Source organism: Muscardinus avellanarius, assembly GCF_963383645.1.
Source record: "Muscardinus avellanarius genome assembly, chromosome: 17".
Lineage (NCBI taxonomy): Eukaryota > Metazoa > Chordata > Mammalia > Rodentia > Gliridae > Muscardinus > Muscardinus avellanarius.
In genome coordinates, this window is record NC_137803.1 from 13,988,278 (window position 1) to 14,003,647 (window position 15,370).

Genomic DNA, 15,370 nt, shown 5'->3' on the forward strand with positions numbered 1-15,370 from the left:
ATTATTTTGTGAAGTAACAGCGTGGATAAAAAATGATGATGTAGTTAACATTTATTATAATCTCTTATGTTCCAGACATTGTGTTCAGGGGCTTATAATAATTACTTCATTTAATATTACCCCAAATCCTCTGAGATGGGTACTTCTTATCACCCAATTCATTTTAAGATGAGGAAACTAAGATATGGAAAAGCTGAAACTTTGCCCACGTAATTTACAAGGTCACTTGGTAGTAGAGGTAGAAACTGAACCCAGGCGGTCCTGGCCTGATGGCTGAGACTCAAAAGCATCAAGAAACACGAAGGCAAGTTGAGCGCTCACATCAAGTTCTAAGCGCAGGTGCTAAACACAGGAGTATTTATAATGTGGCAGCCCTTGCTGTCTGATGAGCACAAGCAGGAAAGATACCCCATCTGTTCAGTTTATTTCAGTAGTCACTTATCCCAGTAAGTAGAAAAGTATAGCTAGCAAGACTTATATATGACTTATATAAGATTTAAAAGAGAATTAGAGAAATAAGCCTGTTAATAAAATAACATTTAAGGAACCAAAAAGGCTAGAAACATTCTTAAATCTGTTAAAGCTAAAGTTCTGCCCCATCGCACAGTACACAACTAGACAGCGTTAAATGCCATAATATATACACATATAAATATAACATGGTACACCAAGCCTTTAAAAAAAATCCCCCTTTTCCCTCTAACAAAGAAAATCATTGTAACTGGAACCAAAGGAAGCTCATGTGGACACTGACATACCTCAAACATTCTAGCAGCAGTACACCTCACAAGTGCTGATGTGTGGACAACACCATACCACAACACAGTTAACAGTAGTTCGTGGTAGGCTGGATTTGTACTGGAAAAAGCAAGTTAAAATTGTGAGTCAAAGTGCCTTTCTCATGTACTGAAAAACACTGTGCATGAAAATTAATATTAATAAAAATGCCCCAAATATTGGCAGAATATACGGAATTACATTGTATTTCAACAGGGTACAGCTAAGATTACTTTAAAAAGGAAGTCACCTTATAAAAACCACAACCATATTCAAAATTGGCACTTTTAGCTTCTCTAAACATGTGCCATTGTGAGAGAATCTTAATTATTATTTTTTTTTGGCGGGTCTGGGGATGGAGCCCAGGGACATTCGTACCTCCAAGCTACACCCCCTGCCCTATTTTATTCTTTATTTTGAAACTGGGTCTCACTGAGTTGCAGAAGGCCGCACTAAGTAGTTGAGGCTGTCCGCGAACCGATCCTCCAGTCTCAGCCTCTTGAATGCTGGGATTACAAGCGTGTGCCACCACGCCTGGCTTGAGAATCTTAATTTTTATCACTATTAAGCTTAAAATTATAAATAAGGAAAAATAGAATTTTTACATGAAAAAACAGGGGAGAACTGGACTATGCATCAGATGGATAAGTTATAACCCATGGGTCTTGGTTTCTGTATCTATAAACATTGTGGAAGCAATACATATCCTATTTATATCACCTGGTTTTAGTTTTAAACAAAACCAACTCAAACCATCTATATGATGGCTATATTGGCTGTGAAGCATATCGAAAAGCAAAACAATATTATTAATAAAAGCATGAGTTTGTTTTCTGGAAGGACCAAGATACAAGTATTTCAGCAGTCAGGTAACAAGGTTATAAGCAGGGCTAAGCAAATCAAACAAAATGGAAAAAGGTGCCTAAGGAAATGGCTTTCAAGTGAGGCTCCTTTTTGGGTTCTGTGAATATAAATTGTTTTCAGGTCTGTTCTTGGTTTTATTTTTCCAGTTGCTTTCAAATATAATAAAAACTGTACCTTTTATTCCAATTTAAAACTACAATGTACTGATTACAAATATTAAGAATGACTAAATTAGCAAAGCCCCAAAAAACCCCTAATAAGTTTTAAGTCTTCAAGAGATATTGTATAGACTTAAAATCTGTACTGTATAAATCCAATTTAAAAACTATGTGCCTTTTTTCATCAGCCTTTCATTAGTTGTTTCCTCCAACTGTTGAAGCATCATAGCCCTTCCCTTCTCTCTTCCTGGAAATCTCTGTCATGCTCCAATCTGGATGGTGGCTCCTTTGGTCTGCTTTAAAATGATTATAGTAGGGCTTCCTGCTGCCATCATTCGGGGGCTTCCCTTTCTTATTTGGTTCTTAGTTTCTTGAACTTTTTGTCTTTTTCTTTTATCTGCCTTTTAAAAAAGTATAAGGTAGTATTTTTTACCCCAGTTCCACAAAAGAGGCCTTGAGGCTGTCCAGAGGAGCATGAGACAGGGAAAGCAGCGTCATCACATCTTCTAAGAACCCAACCAACAGCTTTCGGTCTTCCTCCTGCGGGGGGGAACGCTGACCATCAATTTCACCATGACCAAGTAGGACTAAGCGCCATCATTACCTACCTCTAACTAGAAAAAGTTACCAAGTAAGAGAAAATATTCTAATTAGAAAACTATTTTAATTAAAGATACTTACTAGGCATATCTATGATCATACAAATCTGTATTTTATTTTTTGATTTAGATATATGCTAGCCAATGTGGTAGCCACTGGCCACATGGGATTACTTACATTTACATTTAAGTGTAAAATTAGGTAACATAAAAGTTTCCGTTTCTTAGTTGTACTAGCTACGACTCAAAGGCTTAATGAAGAGTCATACGTGGTGAGAGCCAACATTGTTGGACGACTCAGACACGGGTCATTCCCATCACTGCAGAGAGTTTTATTGAGTGGTACTATTTGGAACATTAAAGCGTATAATCTTTTCTCAAAATTTACTTTACCAATTATAGTTCCCATGAATTCTGATTCTAAACAGTTAAATACAAATCATCACAACAGTTACCTTCCTAATAGAAAACTGATTTGTAAGAAATTTTCTTCGTAATATTCTAGTGTTTAAAACATGTACACTTGATAAGATCTAGACACTATATTGTGTATATTCTGAAGGGCAATAGCTATAACCTTGATTAAAATTAAATCTGAATTTTCCAAACCTTCCCCAGTGAACCACTATCACTCTCATAATCAGAAAACACTTTTTTTTGAATTTAGGCTATAAGAATTTATTTAGATCCTATAACACATTACATGATGTTTTACTTTATGTGCTTAAGACCACTACATGGTAAAAATTAATGGCAGTCAAAGACACAGGTAAATGAGAACAAAAGAAACATATTTGGGCTGGGTATGGATTCACCAGCTACTAATCTTTGGCAGACTCTGACTCATAGTCAATTACTTGTCATTTTAACTTGGAGATTTATAGTGGCAGTAAATAGCAACATTATTTTAGCCTAGTTTTCAAAAAAGATAGATTGAACTAAAAATGTGGAATCCTAGTTTCAAATAAAAGTGTCTGCTTTTATTTCAGGTGGAGATAACTGGAAAAGAATTTTAAAGAAAAAATGAGTGAATTTGAAATATTCTTTGGGAATAATAAATCTTGTTGATTTTATTTATTTATTTATTTTTAATTAATTTATTTTTTAAATTGGTGCATTGTAGTCATATATCAATCACATTGGAGTACAAGACTTGAGAGGATATACAAGCACACATCATCCAATTAGCCCTCCTCCAGCCCCCATCCCATTCCCTCCCCCTCCCTCCATCCCACACTTCTTTGGTGATTTACTCTGATACATTTGTTTATGTACCTCCTGCGAGAAAACACTTTTTTTTTATTAAGAAATATATTATACAAAACAAATATGATAAATTAGGACAGTTAAAAATACTCTGCTGTTAAATTAACCTGAATTTATAAGGAAAGGGGATCTGATATTTCTATCAGAAAATAAGTATGTTAAAACTCAGTTATCATTGAAAACATAGGATGTCATCAAATAGTTTTTGAACATATCAAAAGATCCATAAAGAAGACTGGATTACTACCTACTACTTTTTCTTCTACCCAAGTTAGTTCTAAATGAGGTCAAGATAAAGAATTGGCAAAAATAATGATTAAGGACAAGGTCGTTTTATTTTTTATTTTTTTGTGGTACTGGGGGTGGAACCCAGGAGCTTTTCTACCTCCAGGCTATACTCCCAGACCTATTTTATACTTTATTTGGAAATAGGGTCTCATTAAGTTGCTGAGACCCTTACTCGGTAGCTGAGGCTGGCTTTGAACCTGTACGATTCTCCTGTCTCAGCCTCTCAAGTGCTGGGATTACAAGCGTGCGCCACCACACCCGACTTAGGGATAAGGTAGTTTTAAAATATGTCAGTCAGCCAGGCGTGGTGGTGGACACTTGTAATACCAGCATTCAGGAGGCGGAGACTGGAGGATCACGGTTAGCGGACAGCCTCAGCTACTTAGCGTGGCCCTTTGTGACTCAGTGAGACTGTTTTAAAAAATAAAAATACTAAGCTGGGCATAATAAGAACAAAGCAGATAATCTATTAACTTTATATGCTTTAAAATATCTTCCACACAGAGGTCGTCTTAGAAACTGGTACAAAGTTTATAATACTGTGCTGCTTTAATAGAACTGGAACTTCTACTGCAGAGTATCATGTGATATGAGAGAACTATTTTACTATTGTAAGACAATTCCAATCTGTTTTGGAAGAAGAGTACAGTAAGTATGAATTGATATTTTCAATTCAAAGGCCAAAAGAAGTTATTAGTTGGCGATAATTCAGGAAGCCATCGGCAAGGTTTTCCTTCTTCCTTCTCATGTTCTAATTCCTAAAAATGCTTTAGTAGGAGTCCATATTTCCACATTATTAATGGGAATGCCTCACACTTAAAAATTATACATCATATATTATTTACTTAAAATAATGGTTAGTAGAGTATGGAAGTCTGTTTCATTGTTGAAAACCATTGAATACCTGCTGGTACACGTTGCGGATTAGTTCTCTTTTCCTCCTAGGGCTGAGTATTACTTAACCAACACACTGCAGTAGAAGTGATAATCCCAGGCTATAGCCTAGCAGATTTTGCTTTTGCACTCTGGGTTCCTGAGCCACTGGGTAGTAAGACCTGGCTCTCTGCTGCTCCGGGGCCATGGGGAGAGAGACCCTGTGACTACATGGACTGTGGGGCTCGCCATCCTAGCTGAGACACTGCTGTTATGGCTCGGAACGCCCCACAAGAGGCTCACATGTTAAAGCCACTCCAACACAGCCATGTTCAGATGTGAGATTTGGCTAAAGCTGGGTCTCCAGAGAGAAAGACACAGGGAAAGTTTTCTGTGCAGAGCTATTAAAGCATCTCTCTTTCTGCTTCCTGTACCACGCCCTCTATAGCCAATACCTGGCCTACCATAGCGTGAAGCCTCCTTAGCTTCTGAAACTATAAGTCCTCAAATAGATCTTTCTTCTTGTGAGCGGTACCTGACAGGTATTTTGTTCACAGTGGCAAAAATGCAGACTGGAACACCCAACAACAGACTAGCTCAACACAAGTGCGGCCAAGGAAAGACCAACACAGCAGGCCTAGCAAAGCCCAGACTGCAGATTCATAAGCAAATGAAATGGTGTATAACTATTATAAGCTATGTTCTGGGACAATTTATTATGTAGTAAAAATAAAAAAAATTACTAAAATTACTTTGCAATGACAAAGCATTCTGCAGTTCACTTCACCTACAGGTGCTTTGTCATTTATTTATAAAACACTTTCCATGAAACAAACTCTGCTAAATAATTAAAATCTAATACTAACAAAGTATTAAAAAAGCATACAAACTTTAAGTCTACTGTACAACTGTCATTTTACTCAAAGCCTTATTCAAATATATTGTTATAAATGATTTAAATAAAATGAATAAATAATTTTTTCTTTTGGGTCACATTTTCACTTATGCTTATGTCTCCATATTAAGAAGATAAAATATTAGACACTTTTCTAACTGAAAGGTACTTTTATTGGAGAATAAGAATTTTTCCCTTACCTGAATATAACACGTAAGGACTCCTGTTGCATAAATGGGGACTGTAGCTTTAGTGAGGACCCCATTTCCTGCTGAGGAATCTAAAATTATTAAAATATTTTTAAAAGTCCGAGTATGTTTTAGATGTAAAGAAAAGAGTCACCATGCAATTTTATTTAAGTTTTAACTGTTTACAAGGTTATAAAATACTATTTTTTAACAAGGTTGTAAAATAGTATGATCCAAACACAATTCTGTTGATTGTTATAAAGTACAACTTGATGTTTCTTGAAGGGCCATTCACATTAACATTTCTGATAGAAGAGAAAGGAATTTAATAATGAAATTGTGATATGATATTCCTATTTCCATAGTCAAAAATTAGAGCATTTCTCTAAGGCTCCCAAGTGCCCACATAGCTAGATCTCCTAATACTTTCAATTTGTAGTGTTTTGTAAATTGTAAAGGTGTTTAACTTTAATATTTAATACCAACAATTAGGCATTGCAAACAGCAGCCCTTTAAAAAGTTATTAAAATGCCCCCCCCCCAACAAAAAGACTCATTTTGGCTGCCACTGAGGAAAGCCAAAAATAAGAGTTTTCTTGACCATTCAAACTATTAAGGTATGCTTCAGATAAGAACTATCTACATGCCGGGCGTGGTGGCGCGCACGCCTGTAATCCCTGCGTTTGGGAGGTGGAGACCGGAGGATCGTGAAGGTTTGAAGCCAGCTGCACTGGCTTAATTAAGAGACCCTGTTTCCAAAAATAAAAAAGTATATACTAGTTCTGGGAGTGTAGCCCAGAAGTTGAAGGGCTGGGAATAGAGCTCAGAGGTAGCTTACTCATGCAAGGACCTGGGTTCAAGATCCACTAAAAAAAAAAAAAAAAAAAAGTAAGAAAATCAACCCCCAAAAGGTTGGGCGTGCTACACATTACTTCTACCATTTTCTACAATTTATTCCTAAAAACCAGAAGAAACTCCATTCTTCCTTTTCAATTTTACTCTCTGGTTTACATAATTTACATATACCAAATATAGCTGAATATAATATTTTTACAGAATAAAGAGACTCAATTGTTTTTAAAGTAATAACAAACAAACTTACCAATGTTTTCTTCAGACAGCCTTAAAATCTCCTGGAATTGAGGTTTTACCTAAGCAACGCAAAGAAAAGATCCCAAAAGTTTCAAGTTCAATGGATTAATTGAAGATTACATAAAAGGTTTTCTATTACTATTTATCTTACAGACTATTAAAGAGGTTAGATATGTATTAATTCTTAATTAAGAGGTATGAGATGCTGAAACACACAGAATACTCCTGAACCTCGTCACACTGAGCATAAAGGCTACCCGCGCCCCGGCCAGGAGGCAGGGATATATTCTCTACCTAACATAGCCTACCTACACCTACTTCTGTACACCATCTGGGTTCTGTTTTTATAAATTCTAACTGCTTCTGTGGAACATGCCAGGCCGCCTAGTGGGGAAGAAATCCAGCGACTCCTCCCTAGTTTGAGCAAACTTAAAATTCACCTTTCCTTTTTCCATCCTTCATCAATTTCTTGCACCAGTGAGCTGGGGTCCAGGTAGGGTCCCTGATCTAGGTGCAGGCAACAAAGAAACAAACCCTGTCTTCAAGGATAAGTCTATTCAGATCAATGGCCTGAGTGCCTTTGGTTTTTTCCTTAAATTAAAATTATTTCAAAACTTTTTTTTTAAGGTACTAGGGATTGAACCCAGGGCTTTATACATGAGAGGCAAGTGCCCTGCCATTAAGGTTTATCCTAATCCCCAAAATGATTTTAAATACTTAAAATTACTGCCTCCTAAAAACTGAACCTGATGATAAAAAGCATCCCTAGGTAGATATTAATTAAGTTTACTGAAAAAAAAAAGCATTTGGTTATTTTTAAAAGGAATAAAAAGAAAATCCCATTCATTTAGGGTAATCACAGCTAACATATTCATCATGTAATATGCATCATAGATTTGGCTTTTGCCTTCTGATCAGTGTGTCAGGCATATTAATATACAAATCCAACTTAACCTGAGAGAAGGCCCCTCCTCTGTTAAAAGATTTATCTATTAAAACATACTTGTAGAACTAAAAACTGTGAAACATTTTAATTTTACACATGAAAATACTCACTGGATTATTTAACTTATTTATTGAAAGTCGCAAACATTAGTTAGCAGATAACAGGATCATAACCTAAGTGTTCTAAATTTTGTCCTGTTGATTTTGCTTTAAATGTTGCTATAATTATAGATTCAGTAGTAAAGTGTTCCACTAAGTTAAATGTGATACCTAAAATGTTTACCTTTAAGGTCTTATCATTTGATTATAGCAACTATACTTTTAAAATGTTTTTATTATTAGATCTCAACAATTAGCTAAACAATATGCTATGAAGACAAATGGATTAAAAGGATTTAAGGAGAAATTCAGATCTAAGGACATTACAAATTTTAATAGCTAAAGTTAAAAATAATAATAACCTATAATAACCTATATATGCCAGTGTGACAAATTTACCCTTGATATTATATATTAGTCTATAAATATAATATATATTATATATAAATATATATAAGTATTACATATTTATCTCCAGTACCCATACTATTTCTAAGACGTGTATTCTTGCAACAAGTTTTGTATATAAATTGCTTCAGTTCCACCATCATTTCAGGTTTTTACCAAAGTGTGGGGAGCAAATAGCTGCTTTCAGAACCTGTGGTAGACAGTCAAGTACCAGGAGTGCATTGAAAGAATTGGAAAAGTTCCTTAGCGTACATTCGTACTCTGAAAACCTCTGAGATACATGCAGCAACTAAATCTTACATCTAAGTTTACGCTAAACCATTATCTGAAAAGCAATAAAGATAAGAATATTACCAACTAGAATTTTCTTTTACAATTATAATATTCTAAGATATTAAAAGATCCTTAAGGGGAGAGCTCATGTGTTTATTTACTGATACAGCTCTATCACATTACATTTCTATGTCTCTTGCAGATAAGAAAATATGGAATACAAGTTTTTACCTTAGTGTTTGTAAAAATTTTGCCAAATGTCCGGCAAAGGCGCCAGAAAAATTTGGAGAATTCATGGACACAGGCAGTTGAAGTAACATTAATTTTGCCAACTATTTCTATAAGTTGTGGCAACCTGAATATGAAAGGAAAGAAAAATAGGCAGGGGACACACATAAATTAGTTTCCTCTCCAATTTCTGGAACAAAGCAAATCAACAAGCTCTAATATTTTGTTCTTTGAAAGCTAAGGAATTGTTTGGGACCCTATGAAATGGCTTTACAATTATATTCTACTGGATAAACTTTTAAAGGTAAATTTGAACTGCTTAGCATAAAACATATGGAATAATTAATGGTAGTGTTAAGAGTTGAGACCGACAGCTTGGCTAACATGGAATCAATTTTAGCCTCAACAATGAGAAGTCTGGATGTAGTTTAAAACCCATCACCCATGTTGGACAAGTAAGGCAGCAGGTCAATTCTTTTGACATAAGAGAGGCGATTTCTCCAAAGATGAGCAATTACATATTCAGAGGGGTAAATCTCCTTCCTTAACAAAGTTTACCATTGATGATGCCAAGTTTTATTTAAAAAAATTAAATTATTTGGTCCCTGAGTTTCAAGGCTAAAAATAAAGTGAATTAGGTATAGCAAATAAATATGGAGATGGCCACTTACAACTGGTTGACAACCCATAGCAAACTCTCCCAGCCTGTTGTCCCCTCATGTTCTAGCTGGTAATCATAGAGTTGTAGGAGCACTGCCAGCTGCTCACGACTGCCAATGATGGTAGACACATCCTGAAGAGGTGACATAGGCCGAGGGAACCTTGTCACTAGAGATAGTACAAACAAAGTAAATCACATGGAAAATGGCACTTTGGGAATTAATGATTTTGTTAAAAGGAAAACAAGGTAATTCCCCTGAAATCTGATTACCTTATTATCGACTTTACGTATAAAGCTAAAATATATTAATCATTATTAGAAAAAAATGAAAAAAATTTATTACACAAGCAAATCCAATAGATGTCAAAGGTAAGGATGATATACTTAATAAGTGAATACTATAATGAATGTTTGCTAACAAATAATACAATTTCATTTGGTTAAATTAAAATTCCCCCAAAGATAAGACTCTTAGATAAAACAAATATACTGATACAGTATTAAAAATAATAGAATAAGCCGGGCGTGGTGGCGCACGTTTGTAATCCCCGCGCTCGGGAGGCGGAGACAGGAGGATGGCACAGGTTCCAAGCCAGCCGTGCTGGCTTAATGGCAAAACACTATCACCTTGTCAATGAAATAGCCACAATTAAGCCGGGTGTGGTGGCACATGCTTGTAATCCCTGTGCTTGGGAGGTGGAGACAGGAGGATTGCACAGGTTTGAAGCCAGCTGTGCTGGCTTAAGAGATCCTGTTTCCAAATAAAAAATATAAAATAGGTCTGGGACAACCTAAATGAGGGGATGGGAGGGGGGAAGTAGGAAATTCTCTAAAACACACAATGTGCTTAAACATATTGAAGTCAACCACTAAGCCAAGCATGGGAAGGAGGGATGGGGAGGGAAAGGGGTGGGAATTGGGTAGGGGTTAAATAGGTGATGTGTACATGTATGAATATAATGTACTAATAAAAAATTTTAAAAAAAGGGTCTGGGAGTGTAGCCTGGAGATAGAAGGGCTTCCAGGAACCCCAGTACCACCAAAAAAAAAAAAAAAAAAAAAAAAAAAAAAAAAAAAAGAAAGAAAGAAAAGCCACAATTATCCTGCAAAATAATAGTTCTTATGAATCTCTGATGTAGAAAGTAGGCTTTCTAATGGGAAGAATGTTATTTTACTCATGAGTGTATTCTAAGTGTCTAAAACAGTGTCCAACAAATAACTTTTAACATTATGAGATAAGTAATACAAACATTTGTGATTTATCATTTATGAAAACGCAAACTTCATTTATAATAAATTACATTCAAAATTATACATATATATGCAAATAAGGGTATAGTAACATCTGTGGCTATTAAAAGTCAAGAAGTTAAGTCAGTAAGCCCTGAAACAAGATTTTTTGATGTGATAAAAATAATCCCAAGAAGGGACTCCAGACAACAGGAGAGAAGCCTTAGTGGGGGGAGGAGGGGCCCTAACGGGGGAGATGGAGGAAGACCTGAAGAGGGAAGCACCTCAGTGGACATGGCGCACACACACACTTATCAGAGCGCTCAGTGTGTTGAGCACGCAGGCAGGGAGGGCAGGGGAGGGCCCGACAAGCGCTGTATACATGTGGCCTCCAGCACACGGAACTTCAGCGAGACGACGACAATGCACCAATGGGAAAAAAGGAAGACGCACAAACATGCGGAGAAGTATGTACAGAATTTAAAAATATTCTAGCCCACAATTTGTTGTCTCCAAACAGTTTTGGTTAAGTCTATGAAGAACTGATAACAGTATTTGTCAAGTACATGAAGAAATGACGGCAAGGACTATATACTGATCTGGAAATAGGACTGCCACTCCTGTATTTAGAAGATGAGCTCACACTTATGGAGTAGGTGGGACCCTTATCTGATACAACTGATGCCTTTATAAAATGAGGAAATTTGGATATATATATATATATATATATATCACATCAAAGATTACCTGAAAAATGCTAATAAAAATGCTAATAGCACCAAGCACCTAATAGCTTTTCCCTTATATTTTTCAGAAGGAACCTAACTTGTCAATGCCTTAATTTCAGAATTCTAACCTCCAAGTGATGTTGTTTAATCCACTTAATACAGCTGAAGAAAATTAATAGCCAAAAAGAAAGAGGAAGCTGGAAAAAAGGATAGGAAAATCTCTAGCCAGATAGAAGTGCTTAATGTATAAAATGGTAGAAATCAAAGTGGCCAGCTATGAGTGCACTTCATGAAATCTTGCCCTCAAAATCATTACATTACAAAGTTTGTGTTTTTATTATCCTTGATATTGTCATTTAAAAATATTAAACTAATTCTACCCCGCCCATTCTCAATTTTAAAAATAAAATGGACATTCAAATAATATACATCACTTTTATCCTGTGGTTTCATGTATCCGAGAACACCCTGCCTCCTATCTCAAAGATCATACAGGGCCCAAAGTTTAATGTTTTCAGAAATCAATTCTGAAAGCATTAAATATTGCTGTTTTCAATGTTATAACTCTTTGTCTATCAGAAGCCAATAGCAGACACTGGTTAACTGTACAAAACTGAAAAACCCCACAAAAGTAGAGCTGTCTATGGCCATTTGTCCTGGGCATTTGGTGCAGCAACCATCTGCCACTTGTCAAAGGTAACTTATTGGCTCCCTGGTGAGTGAGCTAAGAAAATACTGACCTATTGCTGGGCATGGTGGCGCACACCTGCAATCCCCGTACTTGGGAGGCTGAGACAGGAGGATCACAAGCTGGAGGACAGCCTCAGCAAGTAATGACTAGGGCTGGCAGTGTAGCTCAGAGATAGAATGCCCCTGGGTTCAATCTCCAGGATCACAAAGAAAGAAAGCGCTGACCTCTGTTGTCAGTAACTCATATTCCTTCTATGGAAAAAAAAATTCTGCCACACATATTTATATACCTTTTTATCAAGGACATAGCAGGAAAAAGTAATTATATTTACCTTCCCTTACTGAAAATAAAACGAAACACGTAGTGAAGAAAAAACTGTAAGTGGCAATTACAAGCTTCAAATCCTGGTCAAGTAACTATCAAGTGATTGACTCAGACCTACTCATGGAAGGAAACATTTATTTCAGCCTCCTACCAAAGGCTAGAAAAGACCATGGATTAAAAATAGACTGTTCTGGAGGTCCAGGCCACATGGCCCCGACCCTGGGAGGGTAGGTGGGTGTGGGCGGGGCTACCTTAGGCGACCCCCCCCACTCAGAATGCATGGCCCTGACCCCGGGAGGGTGGGCAGGCGCGGATGGGGCACCCGTAGGTGACCCCCCCCCCAAGGCCCAGGAGGTCCGGGCCCCATGGACCCGACACTGGGCGGGTGGGCAGGCACGGGCGAGGCACCCTTAGGTGACCCCCCTCCCACCCGGAAAGAAAAATAATTTTTTCATCACTACCGAGTGCCTGATCCTACATCCTCCCCAAACCACAGATACTCTGTTCTCTCTCTTTTTTTTTTTTTTTAAAAAAAAAAGGGAAACGAAAAAAGAAAAATATTCGAGAGGAGTTAAGATGGCCACAGCGGCAGCTAGAATACTGGAGATGCAGACAAAACATATCCATCTGAACTGAAACTTTTGGAAAAATTTCCCGTGAAGGAGGACTGCTGCTTCTCTACATCGTTAAGAATCCGGGACATCACCTGTAAGGAGAGAGTCTAGCGGAGACCCAGGAGGAAGGCGGTGGCGGTAGCAGTGGCTAAGATGGCGGTGGAGACTTGGATTTGGGAGAGGCAGACATCTGATCCAACCCATCCTGATCCTCTGAAGAAATTACCCCAAAGGTCGAATGCTACTGCCGCGCATGCTTAGGAACACTGGTCATTATGCGGTATGGGAAAAGAGCTTGGGAAAGATTTGAAATTGTGGAGGCAGTCGCATTGGCAGCAGCAAGTACTCAGGGGAGGCAGGGATCTGACGTAATACACCTGGAACTTTTGAAGAAATTACCACAGAGGCAGAATACTACCACCACACACCCTTGGGAACGTGGGACAACCTGCTGGGTGAAGAGGGTGCTTGGATCAGAGCCTGCCGAGGGATGAGGCTGGTGCCAGGGCCAGTGAGGCCAGGATCGAAGCCTGCCATGAGGCAAGGCAGGTGATGGGGCCTCCGAGGCCAGGATCGGAGCCTGCCGAGGGGTGAGGTCAGTGCCGGGGCCAATGAGGCTGGGACCGGAGCCTGCCACGAGGCAAGGCCCCTACTGAGGCCTCCGAGGCAGGGATCAGCGCCAGCTGAAGGGTTAGGCCGGTGCCGGGGCCATCAAGGTCGGAATCCGAGCCTGTTGTGAGGCAAGACCGGTGTTGGAACCTACGAGGCCGGGATCAGACTCTGCTGAGGGGCAAGGCTGGTGCTGGGGCCAGCGATGCTGGGATCGGAAACTGCTGTGAGGCAAGGATGGAGCTGGGACTTGAGAGACCAGGACAGGAGCCTGCCAAGGGGTTAGGCTGGTGCCAGGGTCAGCCAGAATCAGAGCCTGTTGTGAGGCTAGGCCAGTGCTGGGGCCTCTGAGGCCAGGAGAGGAGCCAGCCGAGGGGTTAGTTCGGTGCAGGGGCCAGTGAGGCCAGGATCGGGGCCTCCCATGAGGCAAGGGTGGTGCAGGAGCCAGCGAGGTCGGGATCAGAGTCCTCCGGGTGGCCAGGCCACTACTGGGGCTATCAAGAGTGGGACCGGAACTTGCAATGTGGCATGCACAGAGAAATAACACAGAAAATAAAATCCAGATGCTTCCCCTAATTAGCAAGAACTAGGAGGAAAGGGGTAACAGGAGGAGGTCGAGTAGTAGAAAGGGCCCTATTGAAAAGCAGTTAAGGTGACCAATCAGAGTGGAGGGGATGGGGGAGGATGGAATTTTAAACTCATGAGGTGCGTAAACAGTTATATCAAAGATAATCACTAATTAAGCATGGGATCAAGGGAGGACGAGGGAATGAGATGGGGATTGGATGAGGGCTTATTGGATGATATGTGTTTGTATATCCTCTCAAGTCTTGTATTCCAACGTGATGTATGATTACAAAAAAAAATAAATAATTGCCACAAAATAAAAATTTAAAAAAAAATGCTGGGCGTGGTGGTGCATGCTTGTAATCCCCGCGCTTGGGAGGCGGAGACAGGAGGATGGCGCTGGTTCGAAGACAGCCATGCTGGCTTAAGAGACCCTGTTTCCAAATAAAAATATAAAAATATGTCTGGGAGTGTAGCCCGGAGGTAGAAGGGCTTCTAGGAACCCCAGTACCACCAAAATAAATAAGTAAATAAATAAAAAATAAAAAATAAAAAAATAAAGTCTTTTAGAAGTGAAGAAAAAAAAAATAGACTGTTAACATATTATAAAATAATACTTTAAGGTTTAAACATAAAAGACATAAAAATTTACCTTAAGTACCATATAATCTATGAACACAAGATTCTAAACATTTTATTCATTATGCCATCAGATCCCGATTTCTTAGCCTCAGAAACAAAAACAATTCTTTGGGAAGCTAAGCTGTTAATATTCTTTCTCTTTTCTCCCAGGTTTTAAGTTCGGTACCTTCAATCTGTGGCACTTCGCCGTGAAGCCTGGCTTTGCTGGAGAAAGGTGCGTTCTGCAGCACCAAAGCAAAGAGAGATGGGATCAAGGACTGCGAGGCAGAGAGATACATGTGGAGCTTATGCTCATCCAGCCCATGTTCGCCTTCCTGAAACACAGGGAGGTGGAAGCTAATTTCAGTCTTTT

General features: G+C 38.6%; 1 protein-coding gene across 6 annotated transcripts in view; it reads right to left on the bottom strand.

Moving 5' to 3' along the window:
• Positions 1 to 15,370, bottom strand: part of RELCH (RAB11 binding and LisH domain, coiled-coil and HEAT repeat containing) — a gene marked incomplete at both ends in the record, with an annotated part of 99,707 nt that overhangs the window by 25,440 nt on the left and 58,897 nt on the right. For 5 of the 6 annotated variants that reach the window (XM_080714595.1, XM_080714593.1, XM_080714592.1 and 2 more), the window contains 7 exons: positions 759 to 858; positions 2,233 to 2,339; positions 5,921 to 6,000; positions 7,010 to 7,058; positions 8,956 to 9,079; positions 9,624 to 9,780; positions 15,185 to 15,332. In XM_080714595.1, the coding sequence (XP_080570721.1) occupies positions 759 to 858; positions 2,233 to 2,339; positions 5,921 to 6,000; positions 7,010 to 7,058; positions 8,956 to 9,079; positions 9,624 to 9,780; positions 15,185 to 15,332 (765 nt within the window). The remainder of the gene's footprint in view (positions 1 to 758; positions 859 to 2,232; positions 2,340 to 5,920; positions 6,001 to 7,009; positions 7,059 to 8,955; positions 9,080 to 9,623; positions 9,781 to 15,184; positions 15,333 to 15,370) is intronic. The other variant, XM_080714594.1, reaches the window with a different exon arrangement.